Source organism: Manacus vitellinus, unplaced genomic scaffold (genome assembly GCF_001715985.3).
Source record: "Manacus vitellinus isolate BGI_N305 unplaced genomic scaffold, ASM171598v3 scaffold_15_pilon, whole genome shotgun sequence".
NCBI lineage: Eukaryota > Metazoa > Chordata > Aves > Passeriformes > Pipridae > Manacus > Manacus vitellinus.
In genome coordinates this window covers 9,410,178-9,434,453 of record NW_021939122.1, presented here as the reverse complement: position 1 = coordinate 9,434,453, position 24,276 = coordinate 9,410,178, and the positions used below count along the sequence as shown (strand labels likewise).

The window sequence follows — 24,276 nt, the reverse complement described above, 5'->3', positions numbered from 1 at the left end:
CACATTCATTTAAATGGTCCTCAATATATGTAAGCACTGTTTAGGAAAAGACCAATAAATAAATAGTCCTACTGTTCATTAATTTCACTGAAAATACAGTGTAGTGGTTGTTCATTAACAGCCCAGAAGCTTCATAGCCTATAATAAACCAGGATCTTTCCAGTACATAGCTTTTCCTGTACCTCTTATACAATCTACCTAGTGAACAAAGACTAGCATATATCTTGATGCTATGCCTCCAATATGCTTTTGAGTCATATTTCTCATTTCATAGGATTGTTGAAATTACAGACATACCAGATATTCTTGAAAAATGATGTTATTTTCATAAAGGTTTTTAATACTAACAATTATTAAGTAAAGGAATTCTTATCACCAGTTATTGTCTAATTGAGCATGTTTTATTTCAATGCACTCATTCAGCTGTTCAATATTGTATTACCTAAATATCATGCTAAGAAAGCTGTACACGAATGGAAGAATTTTTAAGGGTGAAAAATAGAATATTTGTCTTACAAAAAACTCCAGTGTAGGTTTTAATTCATGGTAATTGAGATGTCTGGGTTATGAAACTCTGAGACCTGTCAGGCTTCTAGAATAATTTGTTAGCATTCTCCACATGCCATGGTCACAATAAATTCATGGTGGATTTCCATCCTGCCTTCTGTAAGTGGAGACTAGTTACATCTCTGGAGGTGTTTATACAAGCACAACACAGATATTGCAGGATTAAAAAAAGAAAAAAGGCAACTAGATGTCACATCTTTGATCTTTTAACCCAATTAAAATGTTAGGGAACAAATTGTTTAACCTTACAGTAAAAGGATCTTGGAATTTTTTACAAGCGCAATCCTTGGCTTTTTGTTCCTGCAACAGTTATAGAGCACTGTTAGAGAATTCCTTGAAAAAGCAAATATGATAGATTTTAAAATGTGCAACAGAGGTTCCTCTTGGGACAAAATTTTCTACCACTGACCTTAACAGAGTCTGCTTAACAGAAAAACTGGGTCTGTATTCTTTAAGTTTTAATTTATAGTTCTACTACCCATGACCAAGAGTTTCTTTTCCTAAGATGAAAGGCACACTAACAGAACAGCCACCAAAACTTACAGAGAAAATAGATGCTTTTTGCAGACCTTTTGTACCATTCTTTCTTCTTTTTAAGATCTCTCATTCCTCTTTCCAGACCTATGTTTCAGTTGTTTCCAGGTAGCCTCTTTCATCTCATTGGAACTGCCTTGGTTTACCATCACAGCTTCCAACTCTCCTCCTCACATTAGACCCACCCTAGGACCATTGGTGCATATGGAACTAGAAAATAGCAGATTTCTGAGGAAAATCTGGGATTTCCAAGGCAAAGCTGGAAACTATACCCAGCATCTAATCCATGAGCTGGTTTCCACTGAATTCTATTGAAACCAAACAAATGTTTCTTATTACACATTATAAATTCATATTGTATTCACACTTCCTGGTTTCTTTGAGAGTGATAATGTTTACAAAAATTAAATTAGAGTGACCTGAAAATGTCTATAATTGATAGAGCAGTAGAAAAATCAGAATACAAACAGAGACGAAACAAGAGCAGACATGTAAGTTAAAGAAAAGCTAAAACCATATCTTGTGGACACCAACTGAAAATAATAGTTTACTATAGTGCAAGATGTCTGTTAGAAATACAGTCCACTGTTAAAACCAGAAATCATGGTATTTCCTGTGACAACTAGGATGCCAAACAGCTTATAATAATTTAAATTTAACCGCTGGGTATAATAAACATACATTTTGAATACATATGTAATATTCTCACCACGGTATCACAGTTTCTTCAAAAGATCTTGGTAAATAGCAATTGATGTTCTTAGGTAACTGTTGTTCTGTTTCCTCGCCAGTTGAAAATTATATACTTTATTATTTATGTTACATATTGATATCTTGGGCTACATTTAAAAATTGTAAAAACAAAAAATAATCAACCTGTCATCTTTCACATTTTAAATATCCAACAGTTTATTAGAACCATGATGCTCTGAAAAAAAAATGTAAATTTTAAACATACAATTTTAAATTTTAAAAAATAAATTTTAAACATAGAAATCAAGGGAGGTAGCAGTACTCATGACTTTACTGTTTGCTGTTAGTGTGATACCAAGAAACAGAACTTGTTGCCACTTCTTAAATGGAGGGTTCTTGAGAGCCTTAGATCTACTTTGACATTGCAATTTGACATTTTTATCTTGAAACAGATTGAGAGAAGAGAAGGACTTTTGTGATCACAAAAACATGGCAATTTGCATCTCACCCTACACTGGAAGAGAATTCCTACACTGTCCTGCTTGTTGAAGCCTTGCAAAAAAGACAGGTTGACTGCTCAGTGAACTGAGATCTAGAAAGTCATAGCCATTGCTTTTAATTCCTTACAAGTCTAACTTCACACTTTTATTTATAGCAACTAGCTTTATAGCAACTTCCTCTCTTCAGGCCTTATTTACTAAAGCATTATTTAAGAAACTTTTATTTCTCCAGCTCTTCTATATCCACTTTCCACTGTTGTCAAACATATAGACAGCCCTTCAACTTGGCCTGTCAACTGCCAGCACCTCCAATCTCTCCTAGGAAAGAGCAGCTTCTTACAAATTCTATTATTGCCTCCCTCCTCACATCCCCTTTGCTTCTTGAAATTCACTCCCTCGTCTGTTTTCTCAGACTTTCCTCCTTCATTCTAAGGACTGTCAAACAAGATTTCTGACTTCTTCAGATTCCCAGTGATCAAGTTGTATTTTGCATCTCCACAGCAGTCACCAACACCTATGATTCAACATACACTTCTCTGTTTCCTGCCAAGTGTAAAAAACTGCCTAAAAAGGTCCCAGATTTATGGAATGCAACTTGCATTAAACAGTTTTAAAAAAACCTGATCATATAGCTACAGTTTTATTTTTGTTTCCTTGAGATGAAGTACTGCCTTAAAAATTTACAAACTTTATTGCTGATAATTTTATATATCTTTTAAATTTTTGTCAAATGTTTCTGACTGCCATTTTCAAACCAAATTGTTTTGGTTGGTTGCTGTTAAGACAATCGCTCCATAAAATTTCAATCTGTGTAAGATTTCAGCTCAATGTCTTTTGCCTCCAAAACTGTATTTCCTTTATATCTGCCTACAATTACTATTTCAGAATTATGTGACTGAGCAAATATAAACATTTCAAAATACTTCCAATACTTTATGCATTTCTTTGTGTTCTTTCAGTCATCACTGTACTATGGGACTCTAATGAGGAGATTTAAAGTAGTTTTTCTCCTACTGCCTATATTAGCCTTGTCTGTAATATGGAGATCAGTGGTCAGTTGCTGACCCTAAGCTGTTGTGGGATTTTAAATTTCCTACAGACCATAAGACCAGCTCTGATGTCTCTCAGAGCATTCCATTCTTGGCCTAGTACATGCTGGCACATAAAGGACAAAGTAGCTGGCAATGTTTATGTGCCCCTGCATGGATGCTGATACTCCACTTATCTTTCTTTAACACCTTCTTCCCTCAGGCATTTTTATTGTTCTTAGATAATTTGTCTGATCTCCACTATCAGATATGTTGTAACATTTTACATCTAAATTCAACCAAAAAAATAAAAGTAGATTATTCTTACTGGCAAAGGTTGGTAAGATGTTATTTTTCTCGTTAGTACATAACTAATCCTGTATTGAACATTCAGACCAAATACGAAAAAGAGATGAGAGCTGCTAGTCTGGTGATTGATATTTAAAGCTTATCTCCATTCTGTTAACTAATCTTTATTTCGGCCAAGAAAGATAGACTGCATTTTAATTATCTTGATATTGATATCTTGGGCTATGCTTTTATTTGTTACAGCATGATATCTGTGAACCTGTCCATATTTCCAAATCTGCTTTTTGACAAATCGGAGCTTATTAAAAAAAAATGTTGCCTGTGTCTTCTCTGGAACTTTTAAAACTATTCATATTCAACAGTATAGTTCATCTCTAGTTGTACAGAGGAAACCTGAAAAACATATCTGCAACACTATCTTTTAAAACAGAGCAGACCACAAGTTCCAGAAGAGAGTGACAGAAGGAAAACTTGAAACTAGGTCTACTAAGAGAAAACATATGGCTCACTTTTATCACATATGATGGGTTAAAATCAGGTACTCTTGCTAGAGCACTGGTTGTACAGCTGGGGAAACCATATGCAGCAAAGAGTTTAGTTCACACATTGATCCCTTTTAGTGTTTTGACTATAAATATATACGATATTTTTCTTGCAATGTAGCAATAAGAACTGCTACATCTACCCTTTTTAGTGCTTATTTTTGCAAAGATTTTTCATTAAGTGTTGGGTCAGTCGTTTCTGTTGCAGGTGACTAAATGTGCTACCTAACACTAATAAAAAGATTTGTGAGGCTCACTTCAGTTACCCTTCTTCAGGAGAAAAAGCTCTCTGATTATGAATACACGGAGTGAAGAGTACCACAGGTATTAGCAGTACCACAAAGACTGATGAGTTTGATCCAAACAAAGACTTAAAACATGTTTTGTCTACAGCATTCTTCCATTGCTATCTGTGGCCTGAAAATGAATGAGAGCGTGCTGGAAAACTGAAGAAAAGAAACAAAGAGATGCAAGGACAGCACTGGAGCAAAAAGCTAAACAGCTGTTTGAAAGCAATGTGGAGACCAGCAATCAATGTTCTTGCAGAAGAGAATTACAGAAGCCCAAGTCTTCTTGAGCAAGGGTTCCTATTCTTCTGGATTACTCCAAAATGGAGAAACACCAGCATTGTGAATACCACAGAAGAGCTTATATTCTGTTGTGAATAAACATAGCATTTTAAGATGCTTTAACAAACAGAATCTGCCAACTATCACTAGCACAAACACTAGTTTGACTTGTTTAACAACAGATGGTGATAAAATCCTTCTCACAATGTGGAGAGGAGGAAAAAAGGTTTAAACTGAAATAAAAATCCTGGCATTTTGGTAGGTTTTCTGCCTTTTTAGATATATGTTCAAATATGCATTTCTGCATACTTAACAGTTTGTTAAATACATGAAAAGCTCTTTGTGCTTTCCATGAGCTGACAAGAAACAAATAGAGAGTTGTCCAGGAAATTTCCGCAGTACTCTTGGTGCTATCCTTTTCTATGACAGCATATGGATGCAGAACAGTGCCATTCTCAGACTTTTACCTCTGCCTCAGCTATTGCATTCAGTTGTGAACAAAAAAAGAATTTCTTTGTCTAATTGCTTAAAATGTATTGAAAAAATTAATCAGGGAAAAAACCAAAATACATTAGCTTTTACACGGGCTAGATTTTATAAGATTAGATTAGATTTTATAAGGGCTAGCATGGCCCTTAGAATTATAAAAATACTGCCAATTTTCCATTTTTATATCAGTGCAGCACAATAAAAATTATAAATAGCATCAACACAAGAATGTAACTATATTTTCAAAGATACAACAATCTTTTTTATCATTCATACATGTGAATATACATTTTTCATGTTCATGATTTTCATCATAGAAGCCAGAAAATATAGCCAATTCCAACAATGTCACAAATTGCAGTGTCATCACCATCATGATAGTTCAAGCGCAGAAACTTCTACTGTAGAGAAGTATATTCATCTATGTCCATGCTGTTTTAAAGCATCTCATAACTGTTGATGATGATTGCAGCAGCCTGTCAGTGACTGGCTTCAGCAAAAGCCATCTGGATAGGACATGGCACAATAATTTCCTCCATTTCAAAACATACTTGCAGCTGAGCTCTTCCTCTTTTCAATACAAGAAAACAGTTGAATGCTCCTAACATAATATATTGTCAATGACTAATTTATTTATTCCAGACAGTATCTGAACATATTGCATACCACATAAGCTCCACAGTTTACATTTACCAACAGATGTTTTTCTTTCTGGAGCAGATGGTATATTGAGTGTACTGTGATATAATTCACATTTGCATTATCAGTGATGAATGCTAATGCATTCCATAAATTGAGTTTTGTGGTTTGATATTTTTAATAACCATACCATCTTTGTAAAAATCAGTTAGTTTGATAATACAATCAGGGAGGCAAATTTCTTCTCTCAGTTGCACAGAAAGGTAAGATTTTTCTTATATAAAGGTAAGATTTCTTAAAAAAACCCACAAATAAAAAGAAAGTTGCAAGAGAGATTAACAGTTTGTTATTATCCTTGTTTGGTCTGTGCACTCTTACTCTCGGTTTGGTGGCTAAATATTCAACTGCAAAGATGGAACTACTTTTGTAAGAATTCCTAATTTTCTAAGATATGAGCTAATTTTGAGTAATACATTCTCAGCAAGAAAACTAGATAAACTTACTTTATGAAGTCCTCACAGGTATTAATAAAGTGGAATAATTGCAAGTCGAACAATGTTGCCAGATAATATTAGTAACTTCACTATTCTTAGGTATGGTGAGTTTTTTTTAATTTAGTATTCTGCTAAATTTAAAAAAATCCAAATTGTTTTGGATTTTATTCTCAACATAAATTATTTTTCCCATTATTTTAGGATTCTGGAATCTAGAATGTCACTAAGAAGTATCTGGAATACCCTGTTAAGTAACTTCCTGAAAGGGATTGATCAAATAATATGTGCAGGTCCCAACAGTATTCTGTTTTTACAGTATCCAAGGTATCTCAGATTCACATAAATGAACTCCCTCTTTGGTTACTTTCTATGATTGCAGATTTTCCTTGAGTCAAACAAAATTCCTATTGTCAGACTACTTTTTCATCCCACATAGACATTGCAAGCATAAAGCAGTTCTTTTACTGGCATAAACGAGCCCAGTCTCCTTTAAAGGCAATAACTTTTCATCAGTTTAAAATCAGCACAATGTAAGCTGGTCTCCTGATCCAGAAGCCTAAAGTCTGGCTTGTGCTGGGTGAGAGCAAATATCTCTTAATAAATGTAAGTCAAATGTTGCCCAATATATGATGCTGTTAGGTATCTTATATTTGGGTTTACACGGTTTGCTTGGTTTTGTACAGAAATTACTAATATGTCATAAGGGACTAAGGCAGTGTTATACAAATTGTGAAAAAAACCCCACAGATTAAAGAAAGGACACAGCAGTGAAAAGACCACTGGTTGGATGTGGCATGGCAATTCCTAAAAATTACCTTTTTACAATCAGAAATCCATACAACAGCAGGAATATGAATCACACATACAAAAAGCTAAGAATTTTAGGCTTTAAATTCTGTTCCCTTACAGAACCCAGTGGCATACTATGATTGATATATCAGCATAATCATTTGAGATTGCTGTCTCTTTCTGCTTTTAGATAAATTATCTGCAGTGAAATTCAACTAGTACTCAACATCATATGGCTGTTTGTGTGATCTTTTTGAAGAGCTAAAAAGGGAAAATGAACAGTTGTCCTGTTGCAATAAAAATAACTGTCAATCCTATTTGTTGCTTTTAAAAAGAATTGCTGAGATTATAGATTCTGGAAGTTGGATACTTTTGAAGATATTATTCCCCTTTCCTAACAGCAAGAAATCGTTACTTGTAATAATGGGCTTTCACAACTAGCCCATATGATGTTTTTCATACTGCAAATCATTTGTTTTTTTTGAATACTATTCATTCACTGTAATATACTTCAGCACTCAGGTGAGCCTCCATTATTGTTTTACAAATATTACAACCTTATCTTAAAATTTGTAACTCATAAGAGCTCATTATTACTAATTTTTGTTATTCTTTCCCATTTGTCTGTGGTTAATTTGTCCTACCTTGAAGTTTGTTTTTTCAGGGATTTAGTCTGTACTCACCTTATTTGGCATGAAAAATGTTTGCTTCTAGGGGGATTTACTACACCTCATTGAGGTTCTTATTTTGATTTCTCAGGGACTGGAATAATTGTAATATTAAATTCATCATTGATGGCTCTGATAATCTTCATACCTGTTCATCTCTCCCTTGCATTAGAATAATGTTTATTCTCTGTTCAGCCTTTCTCCTTTTTAAAAACCTGCAATTCTTGATTTGCTAGTAATTTTGTATGATCATTAAACTTCAGTTCAAATGTTTCTTGGAGCCATTTTTTGTGTGGTTTGCAAGCTTTAATGAAAAGTCATTTGTCATCCAGTGCAGATTGTCTTAGAAGCCATCTGTCACTAAATTTCATAGTGGAGGGTCCCACTGATCCACAGTTTCTTTCTCACTTGGGTGCTTTTGAAAACCTTTCCCTGTATACACACAGGTACCAGTGAAGCTTGCAGCACATTTTCTAAAATATTTACTATTACTTTATTTGCATCTGACAGAAATTTGCTAAAAGATGTTCAATATCCCCACTTCTGGTCATATGTGGCCAAAGGGAACCACTGGTGAATAGGCAAAGAAAGGGGTTGTGAGTCCTTCAACAGGGAGGAGGAGAGCACTTGTTCTGTGATTTACAGTGGAGTTTTTCAGATATATGTCCTCTTCCCCTCATAAAGTCAGATCTAATGGGGGGCAAGAGGTGAGACCTAATGAGAGAAAAATATACATATTCCTTCTGTAATTATAATGTCTTGCCCAAAAAGATACTGATACTTGTGGTATTTGGCATCTTTTTTAGTGCTAGTATCATGAAGGATTCAAATTAAATCATCCATCATTTGTCAAGAGCCCTGCAACAGCTACAGCCCTGCAACTTGTCTGTAAGGGTTTCCAAAACAACCACTTCCCACTCACATAACGCCAACACAAAATATACTTTCTAGCAGACTTTAACACATTTAAAAGCATACTGTAAAAGGCCAAAAGGCAGAAAATTATGTCTCTGATACCTGAGTTTAGTTTAAAACATGGAACCCAAATTCATATATCATAAAATAATTTAAAGCAGAACCAAAGGACTTCAGGATCACTGGAAGCAGTAGATCCCAGCTATTCTCTCAACATTGTCTCTTTGATCTTTTGAGTGTCAGGGGAGTGCAAAAGCAAAATTTCTGAGCCACTGCATGTTGAAGTATGGGATTCATAGAGTACAGTTATGAAAGCCACAGGCCCAAATGGTCTTTCAGCCCTTCCTTAGGCTACTAAAAATTGAACACTTTCAGACTTGTATCATCAGCAATAGTTTCCAACTGCAGAAACACTCCCACATAGTCACACAGTCAAATAACCTCATCAAGCTCCATATTTGAACTTATATGTACCCAGCTATGAAGACAATTTCAAATCATCTCTCTTTTAATGTTTAGAAATATACAAAGATTACTATTTTATTTTCAAAGTGCTGGGACAAGGTTTTTATTATTTACTCTTTTTTTTTCCCCCAGTGTTGCAACCACCAACTTCTGGAATGTAAACTACACAACCCCAGCAGAAAAATCACTTATTCTTTAAAAATTGAGACCTTCCTTTCTATTTTCTATTATACCTTAATGGACAGCTTTCTGAGGAGAAAAAGACACTGAAGCTAACAGAAAACTTAGGATAATTTGGACATACTATGTTCATGTATATAAACAAATACATGAAACAATGCTAGAAAAGATTTCTTTATTTAATAAAAATGTTTCTGAGTTGGTTTCAATGTAAATGTTGCTACCTTATAATTTCAAATTGTGGCAAAGGATCTGGGAAGTTTTGTCATTTCCAAAAATCCCTGTGAATTAGCATTTTGATTTTGGAGAGAATGAAACACAAAAAGAAATATACCATGTAGCATTATTTTTTGCTGCACAGTCACAAAGGAACTAGAATCAAATGCCTTTAACAATAATAATTTTAAGAAAAAGTAACTTGTTTTTTAAAAAAGTGTGATTTCTTACGAAAACACAGCAAACTAGAAGCCTTGGTACTTACCCTCACATGATCTCTCACCCCATGGTCAGTCACCAGCTGCAGGTATGATTGATTCTCATCAGCCAAGTGATATAACATTTCCCCAAGGCACCTGGGCTTGTGGGATATGTGGTTTGGTATCCCCCACCAATGCAACTCATATGGATTGTCTGTATTATCAATAGTATTTGAGAATGCTATTTGTTTGGAGGCATTAGCTGAAAAATAGTGTTAGATTGTATGGGTTGCCTATAATACACATTTATTGAAGAAGTCATTAAATACATATTTTTAATTAAGTATTCTGAAGGGGTCTGAACAGCATTCATGGAGCCTTTTCCAGTTATCATTTGACATTGTGTGAAGCGATACTTCTGACTGGCTTTAGCAGAGGATCTTAGGTCAGGGTGGCACAACATACAATTCCACTGTATTCCACGTGACCTTCAAACAAGGAAACATGTTGTGGTTTAACCCCAGCCAGCAGCCAAGCCCCACACGGCCACTCACTCATCTCCCCACCAGCAGGAGCAGGGAGAGAATCGGAAGGGTAAAAGCTGGAAAACTCATGGTTTAAGATAAAGAGAGTTTAATAGGAAAGCAAAAGCCAAGCACACAGGCAAAGCAAAACAAGGGGTTAATTTCTCTGCTTCCCATGGGCAGAAAGGTGTTCAACCATCTCCAGGAGAGCAGGGCCTCACCATGAGTAATGGTGACTTGGGAACACAAACACCATCACTCCAAATGTCACCCTTCCTCATTCTTCCCCCCACATTATATACTGAGCATGATGCCATATAATCTAGAATATCCTTTTGGTCAGTTGGGGTCACCTGTCTCAACTATGTCTCCTCTCAACCTCCCATGCACCTCCAGCTTCCTCATCGATGTGGCAGCACGAAAAGGCCTCAGCTCTGTGTACACCCTGCTCAGCAATAGCAAAACTTCTATATTATCAATGCTGTGTTCAGCACAAATCCAAAACACAGCCCCATACCAGCCACTGTGAAGAAAATTTACTCCACCCCAGCCCAAACCAGCACATCGTGCAAACCAAAAAATGCAAAGACCAGAGAGATGAGGGTCAAACAGAAGTTGACAAATAGCTTGTGAGGTTCATATTTTTAATGTTTAACGTTTAGGCTGACATTCTAGCTGAAAATCTCTGTGATGACAAATACAGCAAAGAAGAGCTGAAATGGTGGAGTGAAATGGAAATGTGGAATAAATTATAGATGTAGACTGATTTGGGAATCTAAATATCAAGAGCAGGCACTTCTAGAGCAATCCCCTTGTAGACACCTAACCATGATGTGAGGCAAAACATGCACAATAAAATTATGGCAGAGATACAGCACACCTGAAGATACTTCATTTCCTCATTCAAAGATCCAAATTTTTAGTTAAAAATAAATGGACCAAATCCAAAGTTAGAATTTGACAGACCTAATACCACAAATCATACAAAAGAAGCTTTAAACAAACATCAGACTATTCATCCTAAATAAATTAATCACTAAAAAGGGAACTCCAACCAGGTCTGTCAACAGACCGTTTTTTCCTAAGGAGCCTCATCAGCTAAACGAAGTTACATCTGATGCATCCTGATTAAAATAAAAGACACTTAGTGCACCCACACAGCAGGGATAAGGACTGCTTGGTCCTCCTCTTAAGGAGGAAGGTTTTCAGAGCTCTGTGTCTTCATTTGTTTATGTGGCTTCAATTAACCTTTCAGACCCAGGACTTGATTATTTTAACTGCAGTTTCCAAAGAGAACTGTATAATAGAAAGAAATAGCTGTTCAAAAAGGGAAAGAATGCATTTCATATTAAGGAATAAAATGGTCTCACCTAAGAAAGCCAAACAATTCTGCCCATAAACTATAGAAAACACATTTCATTTAGAGATTATAAGGCATGCAGATCTTTGGGCTTGGTGAGTTTTTTTTAACATTCTGCAGCTTGTTTATATATAGTAGCAACAGTTCTCAGATTTCCAGTATTTTGCAGAAAGCCCATGTGGCTTCAGCTGTATTGAGTATTTAGGTTGCTTGGATCTGCAATTTTGTAAAGCTGTGTAGATAGAATTAGCTCTTCCTTCAGTATATTAGTCCTTTAGACATTAACTATATTACTACCCACCAATCTAAATATATCTCATTGCTTTTGCCTTAAGAGATTATTTGACAAATTATAAATTACCATAAACCATGAACAAAAAAAATAACGGTGGCTTTCTTTTTAACTTTTACATTTTTCCCAGAGATAGAGTTACTGAACATTTTTAGAGAATTAGTCTGTAGATGCCTATAAAACCAATGATCCTTCTCCACTCACTACTTGCCAAATTGCCTTGGCATAAGGCAGGGGAGGAGGGACAGACATTTAAAAAAAACAGCCTCCAGGGACTTTATAACTGAATTAGTTTGATATGATTTGTTTCTGATTAACAAGTTATCAATAACCTATCACTTTATTTTCCCCTAGGTGCTTTAAAAATATAGCCTATTAATCATCCCAGCAATTTAGGAAATATTAAGTGCACTGATCTAAAGTTCTCTCTTCCTTTCCTCCTATTACAAATACTAGTCTGTTTTTGTTACAAGTGTTTGCCCTTTTTCAGGCCCTGAGGCCTCACCTGTCCTTCATGAGTTCAGAAGTATTGTTACCATTGACTCCAACAGTTCCACTACACTGTAGGGAGTTTTCACTAGCTGATGGATTCAGACATGCTCAGCTGATAAAGGTTTTATTTCCTTTAACCTATTTCATCCCAGCTCTCCTATATGACTTTTATCTTCTTTAATTACAGTCTCAGCTGACTAGCACCATCAAGAACCACTGAAATGATTACAGGGCTGTTCAGAACTGCAGGACTAGATTTAATTGATGCAAGAAGCATCATGTTATGATTCAGAGTTAATTTACTAAAAATGGAGCTTCTGCTTTTCTGGTTCTGCCAGTCCATGCACGATGAGTTTGGCTGGTGCTATCAAGGATGATCCTGCATATGGTGCCTATAATACTGACTGGGGTACCAGCTTCCTCAGTGAAGGTATTCATAACAGAAACTATCTTCACGGTCAAACCAGGATGAAGATAGAAGAACTTTGTTCTTCTGCTTAACCCAACCCCTCATTTAACAGTTCCACAGTATTCTTTAATAGTTGATTCAGTGAGTAAGCTGTAAGATGTATTCTAACTAAAGCGCAGAAAAATTGAGGGAAATAAAAGAATAAAGGGATATGCTGTTTTCTTTCAATCTTGAAGGAGCCACCAGAAGTTGTGTTGGTATCTTCTCCCTTATAGGTGGCATAATTATAAGTCGTGTATAGGCAGACAAGATGGAAGTTATTTATTTATGTGGAATTCAGAATGTTTCATATTTCCTCTGTGGCTTGAAGTATGGAGAAACAGCACAACTGGAATGCATAATTTCTGATAAATGTTGGCCAAATCGAAAGAATATTCAGACAAGGCTTTTGTTCTTTTGCACTAGGACTAAAAAAGGCCACTGGCAAGTAAGTGTCAGCACCCTGATGCAAAACACAGAGAAGATACTTCACACTTCAGTACCATAATGCAGGAAGCAATGCCAGTGCTTTATAGTTAGAGCAATTTAGAAAGTAGCATTGTATTTTCAGCTCAGTTAGCAAATCTGCACTTAAATAGGATGCTTTGACACAGTCAAGAAGAAAATTTCTGCCATTATCACATTTTTCTACATCCCTGCCTGAGGTTTTAGAATAGTTTATGATGCAGTCTTCTAAAATGAGTAAACAAATTCAGTACATTTTTTCTAAGTATCAAATATTGTTTGAATATGGGAAGCCTTTACTGTAAGTAATAACTGTTGTGCATAACCCTGTCACTACCATTATTTCCCCATCATTTCAAGAGGTGTAGTCAGCCTCAACTGAGAAAAAAAACTTTCAGACTTTTAAGAAAGAAAATTATTTGGTGTTTTTAATCACCTTTATTCTACAAATGACAATGACTGGTCAGTGAACAGCTTCATGTCCTAAAGCAGTAAATGTCCTTGTTCATTAAAGGATAACTGTATTACAAATTCTTCATTATCATTACAGTGACAAAAGCTACCTGGACATTTTCTGAAACAAAATACCTTATAGGATTATTTTTATTTCACATCCCAGGTGAACTTCTGACTAAAAAGAGAGTACACTTTTCTAGAGTAGCCAATAGCTCAGGTAAACTTCCATTCCAATGTATATATATATACTAATAAATAAATTTCCTGCTATCTAAATTGAGCACAGACAATGAAAAGCTTTCATCTTCGAGGGTCACCAGTCTGACAGTTGAAACAGTTGTTTTCATGCAGGTTATAATTCAAATTCCTGATTGAGGACCATCACACCACATAATCTGAATCATCTTTAGTCCACATCAGAACTCCAAATTTATAGTATTTTTCTGCACAATTGAAGCTTAGTACTGAGTACTTTTCTTTTCAAAATCCCTTTCTGTGTAATGTTTTTTTAACTGTCACTGAATTATCAACTTCTTTACAGCCTTATGTAGAAAAATATTACAGCTGAAGCTTCAAGTTGCTGAGACTGCAAAGTAGGTCCTGCCTAGGTCATTAAGCCTTATATACAGTAGCAATCTTATATATGGATTCAGTAAAATACTTAAGAAATTCAGTTAACGATAAGCATACCTTTCAGTAATTTCTCGACTCAGCTCAAATGTTTTGAATTATTTAGGTATTGTCACAGCTGACTATTTAAAAAGCAAGTATTGTTCACAGGAATGTTAAATGCCTATTAGAAGCAAAAATCTCACCAGTTTCAAATTTCCCCCCAAAACAAGCTCTATCTTATCACTTCCACATTGTAACTTCAAAAACTAACACAGAAAAGACTGGAAAAGACTCTGAAAAGCTTGAGCTCGTCTAGGAACATTAGCACGTGCAAATGACTTCTAATATATTTAAATTTTTTAGTTGTCACAGAAATACATATTGTATTATATATCTAAATTACACTGAGATATGGGTAGAAAGACCATTGCTGTCAATCGACAAATGTACTGTGGCAAATCGTTTTAAGCATTCCTTTCCCATGGTTCAACATAATCCAAGCCAAGATGTGCAAAGATTTCTTCCTCACTTCCAGCTTTGAGAAAGATCCGCTGTGAAAAAAATTAAAAAGGAAGTCAATAAGGGTGTTTGTTAGACAGAAATTTCAATTGATGTTTTTTGCTGTTGAAAAGGAGTTAATTTTTGACAGCTCTACCCATTGTATTCTCTACAGAATACAGTCTTCATCAGTGTGCCAACCCTGAAATGTGAAAGCAAGTTAAAAAAGAATGTTAATGCTGCTTGATGTTTTCAGTTATAATGACTAGTTTAGAACTTTGTTTTGATTCAGTTTTTCAAGACTCCGTGCACAACTATCAGGACTAGAACTCAAATCCAACCTTCATTTCTCTTCCATGAGAGTAAATAGATTGACTTTCTTCATAAAATCATTAATTTTTTTTTAAATTAATACAGTAATGTTCTCTATAAGTGCATTCAAGCTGATTTGATGGTTACACTAAATACGTATAACCAAGCATTAAAAGCGTATTTATTTTTTTTTAACAAAAACACTCCTAATGAATGTTTTACAGGAAAATCTAGTTTTGTTTTTTTTGTATCTGTACTTCTGATAACACAGGATAGTATTTTTACAAGGGAACAATCACAAGCCTACCTTCCCTACAATGACTGGTATAGTAAATCACACAGTCTTATGCATTCCTTTCATCACTAAAGTAAAATAATAATAAAAACATCTGCTAAGATAGGTGAATATTAAAACACTGTAACCTCACAATTTAGAGGAGTTTGGAACTAAGAAAGAATTCATTTCTATTGAAACAGAATACTTAATATTAAGTCTCAATCAGTGTTCAGCCCTGAACAATCTCAAACTCCAGCATCATAAAAACTTCAGGGTTAAGCTTCATAATATTCTAGATTTGCTTTCTACTGTGAAAGAGGATATGCTGTCTAGAGAACCCACTGAAAAAAACTTTTGAGTCAGGAAAATCTCTGACTGCTGTGAAGTATAGGAACACATGTTCCAGCACCTCTGCTTTCTCTGCTGCCAAGCAGTGCCTCCAGGAGGGCTGTGCTGTCCAGCATACCCATGGGAATGGGGCAGGAAAAGGAGTCAATAACTAGATCAGAGCAGGCCCATGGTATGGTGGAACAACTTCTGGCACCAGAGATTCACAACTGTGAACTGACAGATCAATGTTGTGTCTGCAATAGCAAAGATTGCTTATAAATCATAGACAAATGATATTCATTTTTCCTAGGAAGTTTTTCATATGTCAGATTCTGGAATAAAAGGAACCTACAAATAGCACTGACCAGGGTAAAACTGATCCATTTTCCATATAGTAAAGAGCAGAAATAAAATAAAAGGAGAGAAGACATTGATAACTGCCAGTTGGATAACAGTACTGGGGATATTTTGTTCCTCAAATATCTCCTAGGGAGGACAAGATTTTAGGGATTTTTTTCTTTCTCTTTTGTTACTACTAAGAACAAGAGGACAATCATACAGCTACAGTACTTAAAAAAAAGTAAAACAACAAAAAAAATCTTACACTCATAGATAGATGATATAGACACTCTTTAATAAAAGCTCCTCATATCTGTGGGACCCCATTTCTTTTGTTCTGTCCCTTTATGTTTTCCTCCAAGCTAAACTCATTTCATTTGCTTGACAGGGAAAATTTTTAATACAAAGTATCTGATGCTCAATACCACTCTCAGTAGCTACAAGCCATGTTTCTAAGTAAATCTCTAGCTGGTATCTGCAAACTGCTTTAGTGATGTGTTATTAACGTTAATCAAAACCTATGATTTTCCTTCTATGTCAATCTATGCAGAGCTTATACAGTGTTTGCAAATGCGATTAGTGCGTTCACTACTGTTCTTTCTTGATTTTTCTTTTCTTTTTGCTCAAGAAAAGTAATGAACTGCTTGTCTAGTTGTGATTCTTTTTCATCTTCTTACTAATATTCTGCAGATCCAAAACAGGCCCCATCAACATCAATCAAATTTACAAAAAACAATGCTCTGGAGAAGCTGGTATCACTCTTCTCTTATCCCATTTAATCAATTCTGTTATTTCAATGGATGTAAATATTACATTTGTGGTTGCAAACATGACCATTAACTACACCTAATGTAGAACAGCTGCCATCTAAATGTTTTCTTATATTAATTTGCTACCTCTCATTTTTCATTTTGGCATTAATGATCAATAATACTTTCGATGAAAGGGAAGCAGAGAGTGAGACACAGAAGACACCACTTTATGATGTACTAACTCTCATGGCCAAAGTTCAAACAGCTATTATACTGCTATTGTCACTTGGTTTCACATCTCATTTTAATACGATGAAGCCAACAAAACTAAACCATTACTTAATAAAGTAGAATTCTAGTTTCAGTTATATAAATCAGCAATGGCCAACAGCACAGCCCTCTTGAAAAGCACACATTTAACTGGATTCCAAGTAGACTGATATCCTACTGTTTATTACCAAATGACTTGGTAATAACAGTATGTTGCAAATGCCAAACTAAGTAATCTATTTTACTTGAATAATACTATAAATATCTTCCAGCCTGTCACTGTAGCATTTCATTACTGTTTGTCCCACCTTCAGATGAACTTAAAAAATTTGTTTGAATACAAATACCTCAAAATAAAAGCTAGTACTGTACAGTATCCTTGATGAAATGGGATTTGATGGTTCTGAACCAGCAGAATCTGCTGAAGAGTGAAGTACTCCAGGTTGGCATGTACAATGTGTGCAGATGTGCAATCCATTGTTCTGAAGATGAGATATGTGGTGGAAATTTGACTAAGTTCTTTCTCTAAATCCTTATAATCCTTGGTATTAGCTGAGAAACAATAATTAAGTATGAAGTTTCCTAACTGATTACTGACAAAGTTCTGCTTTATACACTATTTGAACATTTGTTCTTGAATAAGTCCCAGCCAAATTGTGCCCTTTTAAAGACAAATAATTTCTTTTCATACCCCATTTTTCCTACTCTTTTCTTAGTTCTGATTTTTACTAGCTTTACAGCTGTAATTCAGAAAGAATGCAGTCATACTTTAGTGGATTTCATTATCCTTTGGAAAACTATGACATTGTGTAGGAGTTACACCCCCTCCTTTTGCAAAAGACCCTGAAGGGCCATAATCATTAAGGACTGTCTGGACTCCTTCTGACATACTATTACATCAAATAAATTGGGGGAGGGAGGCGGGGAGGGCACGAAGAATATTGCCAACAGTATCTTGTTAACAATTTACAAAACCCTTTGATACAACTTTGCTTCTAGACAAGCATCTGGGATGTCATTAACATACACATTTATTCTAACATTTTCTTTGTTTCCAGGATTATGTTGCATACTTTAAAATGGCAAATTCTCACACAGGGTGTTTAGGGATGTTATAATTTAATTTTTTTGCCTTCTTTTACTGATTTTCATGTTGTTTCACATGTGACGCCTATTCACATCAGTTTAATTACCTTAATATTTCCTCTTCTTTTTAAAATCATTAAAATGAAGATATAATGGCAATGTGATCATATTTAACTTTGTAGTTCTTCCAGTACACCGAATGACAAATGCCAAGCAGTCTAAACCCCCATTACTTTACACGTCTGAAATTATTACAGAGGCTGTAAGCACGACAATGATAAATGAGCAACAGAAAAGAAGAGGACAGACTGTCATTTGCAAGCTTGGAACTTAACTGTTCATTGTGCTTGGACAGAGTCCATTCTAAAAATAAGTTTTGTGGATAAAGTCAGTTGTAGATGAGTGATGATAATTACAGGACTTGCTTAATCAGCCATGGTAAAAAATACTACAATGCACCTTAAATTTCTTACATGTGTATTTGTCACTTTAGTGACATATTCACCAGTCATCACTTCTGCCAAGTCAATTGAAGATTTTTAATTAAAGGTAATTGGGACTAATGAAGAGATGCTGCTGCTTAGATTCCTTGCAATAGCTTACAAGATGCAAAAGCCCTTCTTTAGATATGAAAGGCCATGGCATTCAGTGAAGCAGTGCACCATAACACCAGACCCACAATTGATAGAATATACTGTGATGGCTTATTAGATTGAAAGTACCATGATGGTTTATTGGATTAATAGTACAAAGCTATTAAATTGCGCACACTCCCTTTTTCTCTAATCCCACTCGCCCAAATAGCATTTGTAACCTTGAAAAAATAGCTGTTAATTAAATTAATAAAATGAGCTTACAGCAAGAACTGTGAAGGCAGAAACATAAGTAATCCATGAAAAAACAAGTATTTTCCATATGATTAGCAATGGGAATGTTCCTCTATGTTTACCTGACCCGAGTGTTATCCTCTCTGGTCTCTGTCCCTGGGCCATTTTCGCTATAACAAGTGTTGATACACCACCACAGCACACAGGTCACATCAGTACTGCAGAAACTTTTAGGAAGCTGCTATGTTTACTAAATCAACCTTTTATAATGTATACCTTGCAATGTAGGTATATGTTTCATTATTTTGTGACTTTCAGTTTCTATTGACCTAAACTCCTGCATAACATGCCAAAAGTATTCAACTCTTGAGACTGTCTGATCATTGCATCAAAAATGTCTGCATAATCACACGTCCACAAAACAATACACTGAAGTCTTTTTGTTGTAACATTTCCTGCAACCCTTAAATTGACTGCAGCTATCTTCTGTACTCAATGGTCACATTTAATTGAGTCCAGTGCAAGACTGACAATAAATGGGTAGTGCATTAAATTAATTCTCATCTGTGAAAATGTTAGAAATAACCATATACAGAAATAAAACCAACGAGTTAGAATAGGTGCAAACAACCACCACTTTTCTGGGAGAATTTCTATGAATGCTATAACAACCATCGTTGAAATTTTTCTAAACAAGTAGTTGTAGTACATAAAATTGTTTCCTAATATATGGTTATTAAATGTAATATGTGACAATAGCCCTAAGCAACTTCTAACCCACAAAATACTGAGGGGAAACTAAATAAATAGACATTTGAAAGCTTAAAGTAGTCACATTTTCATTTATTGTATGATCAAATTTGCAAGGAAAATTGAAAATTTGGGGCTTGTACTACGAAATTCTTTAAAAACAGAAAAGTGAGCTGCCTGAAAGGTAAGAAAAGAAAGAAAGAACAAAGAGATCAGAAAGCAAAAAATATGTTGTTACATCAACTGTTCAAATTTTGAAAAGCTAAAAGTGTGTAGGCACCCACCAATGGTTTATACCTATACAATTTCATTTGCTTCCTATTTTTGAGTGTTAAAAGTTCCTGTGACTGACAGTACACAAATTCAGTGAGGAGAAAAGTAAGGTCTCAGTGCAAAATTAAAGATATCCCAATGCTACAGGTTTTTTCATTTGACTATTTTGAGCTGCATGAATTTCTGGTGAACCTTAGCAAACAAGCCTTATGATATCATGCAAATTCACTGCTGCTTTCCACCTGGGAAGCCTGTTCTGCTTCACTAGCCTGAATATCTCCATTAGCTCACAATCAAAAGAAAACTTGAAAACACTGAGGTCACAAAAAAAGTCAACCTCTGGCAAGGAAAGCATAGTTTTCAAACAAAAACTGGAGTTCCAAGGCCAACCACGGAATGTGCTGAATGCAGATGTCCAGGAATCCTTGGATGTGACAAGTACAAGGACCATTGTCAAAGCAACTGAGTCAGGAAAGCCCAAGAGAAGACAATACAGACAGGGGGAACATATGTTCTGTTTCAGAAATCTTACATCTTCTCTCAGAAAGGTCAATCATAAGAGAAGCAATCAGATTATGCAGACTGATGGATGAAAAATTACCCAAATTCACTCCATGGCACAACTAATTGAAGATTCTATTTATTGACAATTAAGTTATTACAAGCTCTAAAATAAACACTTTGAGTTGTATATATCCTTGATGCCCACCAAATTCAATTAGGTCTATCTTGGACTCATACATATGGATATGCTAGTAATGTTTGCTAAAAATAAGTAAAAAAAAAAAAAAAAAAAGGAGGAGAGAGGACAAAATGGAGAATGGCAGTAACAGCTAGAAAAAGACTAAAACCAAACCAGCATGGAGGAGTTACTGAATGATTAACTTGACATGACCTTCTAATGGTGCCTCCTATGCTAACACTTCTTACAATACTGAATATGCTGATGAGCTTCTGCAGTTCAGCACTTTCACATGGAGAATGAATGCAGCATATATGACAAGATAGGGAGGGAAAACTGAAGAAAATACAGTGAAGAGAAATTTTCAGTGGAATTTTAGTTCAGAGATTTCTGAATTGATTTTTTTTTTCAGGTAGATGTAAATTCAGACTCAAATCTCTAATATAATGGGTCAGAATATTTTAAAGAAAATTTACAGAACTACACAAATTTACTCCAACCACCAGCCAACCAAAAAGCAAAAAAGGAAGGGCACCTAGAATAGAAAGCAGTGAAAAGAGAAGGTGGGGGAAAAGCAATAGCCTAGACAAATTTATCTGGGTCTTAATAAAGACCTGCAGCAGATTGAGTGAAAAGCATTAAACTGTTTTTTAGCTTTTGTTTAGCCTGCAAAGTGATGCAGCAAAAAGAACAGCTACAAGGGAGGGTGAAGAAGAATGTTGCAAACTTAAAGTGTTTCAATTACTTCCTGTTCAAAAATTGTTTATTTGCAAAATATTCCCACCTTCCTCGTTATCAAATGAAATCACTTTCTGGAGTAATTTCTTGCAGAAAGATCTTATGGATTAACTGGTGCAGCTACTAGCTCTAAACAGTATAAGCCACAAGGTCTGAAGAAACCTATGAGAAAAACGCATAACTCCCCATAACAGTAGTGAGGAACTGGTTTCAAAGAAAAGTAGCATCTTTCCGAGATCATTTTTATGTCATTTTGTCTATATTTGAGTTTACTAACCTAAAGACAAGCATCATTACTTGGTTAGTATGATTCATAATAATACAAGAGGTGTGAGTGAAAGGCTAGCCTCTGCCACGCATATTTCTTTAAAATCTTCCCTAAACATCTAGCTCCATGCTATTTTCTATGCTTACCACGTAGAACTTCAGTCACTAAGCATCACCCTAAATAGGAGTGGGCTGTGATTTATATGCTGCATGTCAAAAAGGAATATGCACGGTAATACATAGAGATTTTTACTAAAATAACTAAGAGGAGCCCCGTGCTGCCGTCAAGACTTAAAAATTACTGACATTAGTAACAGAATTTGGTGACATCAATGTTAAGCCACAAGGACCATGTATCTCTTTCTTTTCAACAGATGGATTTGCACCACCTCCATCCATCTATAAATGGGTGCAGCCCATGCACCAGGATTTCCATCTGTCATTCAGGTCTGTCATACTGTGCCTTGCAGCCTATATTCAACATTGCAACCAGCTCCATTCCTTCTTTATTGACTTGTAATGACCAAGATTGAAAATATGTTTTGCAAACGCTGATCAGGAAGCCATCTACTTTCTCCTCCTCCTCCTCCTCTATGCTGCTGTTAACTTCACAAGAATGAATGTTGTACATCTTCGGTGGAAAACATAAATCTGCCTCTGAGCTTCAGTGTATCAAATAGCTTTGCAATTTTATACCCATTACAGAACCAGAATTTTGTAAAGCAGCTGTAGAGAAAGCCTTATGGAAGACCCATAAATTCCTGCAGTGCACTGAGTGATACGAGGTTGAGCGCCTTCAATCTCCAATGAAAGTGTGGGAATACAACATAACACCAATCCATAAAATAGTGGCTACTTCTCTGACATCTCTAGCTGAACTCATTAGGGTCGACAAAGTGATAACAAGAATCACTGTAATCAGTAACTTTCACAGTGAGTAAAAATTGTTTTATGGAGAAGGAGGGGAAGGAAGAGAGGTGATAAAAAGGGCTAATTAAAGCAATTTCCAGATAATTATATAAGAGCTTCCAAATAATTGTATTCAGTTATTTTCTTGGGTAGTATGAATGCTGCCAGAAAGTAACATGGAAAAACGAAACTTCTTGATGGTCCTCCATATTCATACTGCTATCCAGCCTGAGAGGGACAGCACCTCATTGTTATCACTAGTCAGTCAGATACATTCTCAGCACGAGACAATGCTTGATGAAAAAAAACATGATAGAAACAAGCCCTAAGGAACTGTGTAGTAATTACCCATCAGTATTTAATTTCATTATGGTCAATACACATTTTTTACATTTTGTGGATTGCTATAATAACTGAGCATCTGTCTTCTAGTACTTTCCTAAAACAATATCACTAACAACTTTCAGGTGTTCTTCCTTCCTTGTTTCTCCCAATCTTTTTCATTTGAGTTTTTTGGAGAGGTTTGGTTTTAAGACTGGCTGATGGTGATTTTTGTTTTGCTTGTAATTAGACATTTTACTAAATATTTATGATATGTTTATGAATGAGACTACTAACAGCACAAACAATTTTATTATAGGAATAATTATAGAACATGAATGCTGAAGTACTAATTGAGCTAGCAATGTGAAGTATGTCATCAAGTTCAATAATAATATTCCACAACACTATGTAGATGCTGTGCATTTTCCATTTGATAGTATCATAACAGTTTTCAGTAGCAAATAACCTGAAGTCCCTCTGACAATATATGATCTCCAAATTTTTCTCTTTAACTGGTGTTTTCTGTAGTAATATTCACATCACCATGACTGCTTTAAAATAAAAACTAATCTGTTCCTAATCCAGCTACAAATAAGATGATAAATAAATCAAGAGAGAAAAAATTACTCTTTGAAATGACATTATAACAAACCATGATTGAAAAAGCAGTATTACAAGCATTATCCATTGACTCGATACCCTCAGGCAAAATCATGTGTAATGGTACTGATGCAAAATAATGCAGTGGAATTTATTCTAATAATTCTGGGCATGAATAATTTTTGAAGGTAATAGAAGCCAGAATCATAAATTCTCATTTCATTTTACCACTGAACATGTCCTGTCCTTTTAATCACAAATACCAGACTGGAATGTTTCTCTTAAACTTGTCTCTAACTCTAGTTATAGGTTTATTGATATTAAATTTCTGAACAGTAAATAATAAATTAATAAAGTAAAAATAAAAAAATCAGGCTAATACTAGGATATTCTAGGCACTTATCCTATTAACTATTTCATAACATGGCATAAAAAAATATCTTCATGTTTTCTTCATGAAATCTACTTATTCCAAGTAGTTTTGATGAAGGAGAAAGAAAAAGACCAGTGCTGAAGCACTAGCACTTAAAAAAATTAAATATTAAAAGACATTATCTGTTGACTTAACATTACAAGCACTTCTTCTACTTGTTAAA

The 24,276-nt window shown here is 35.1% G+C and overlaps 1 protein-coding gene across 1 annotated transcript in view; it reads right to left on the bottom strand.

The window, feature by feature from the left end:
- Positions 1–13,849: 13,849 nt before the first annotated feature.
- Positions 13,850–24,276, bottom strand: part of DNTT (DNA nucleotidylexotransferase) — an 86,551-nt gene continuing 76,124 nt past the window's right edge. Inside the window, exon 11 of the mRNA XM_018069200.1 lies at positions 13,850–14,997. Coding sequence (XP_017924689.1) covers positions 14,911–14,997 — 87 coding nt within the window. The 3' untranslated portion in view covers positions 13,850–14,910. The remainder of the gene's footprint in view (positions 14,998–24,276) is intronic.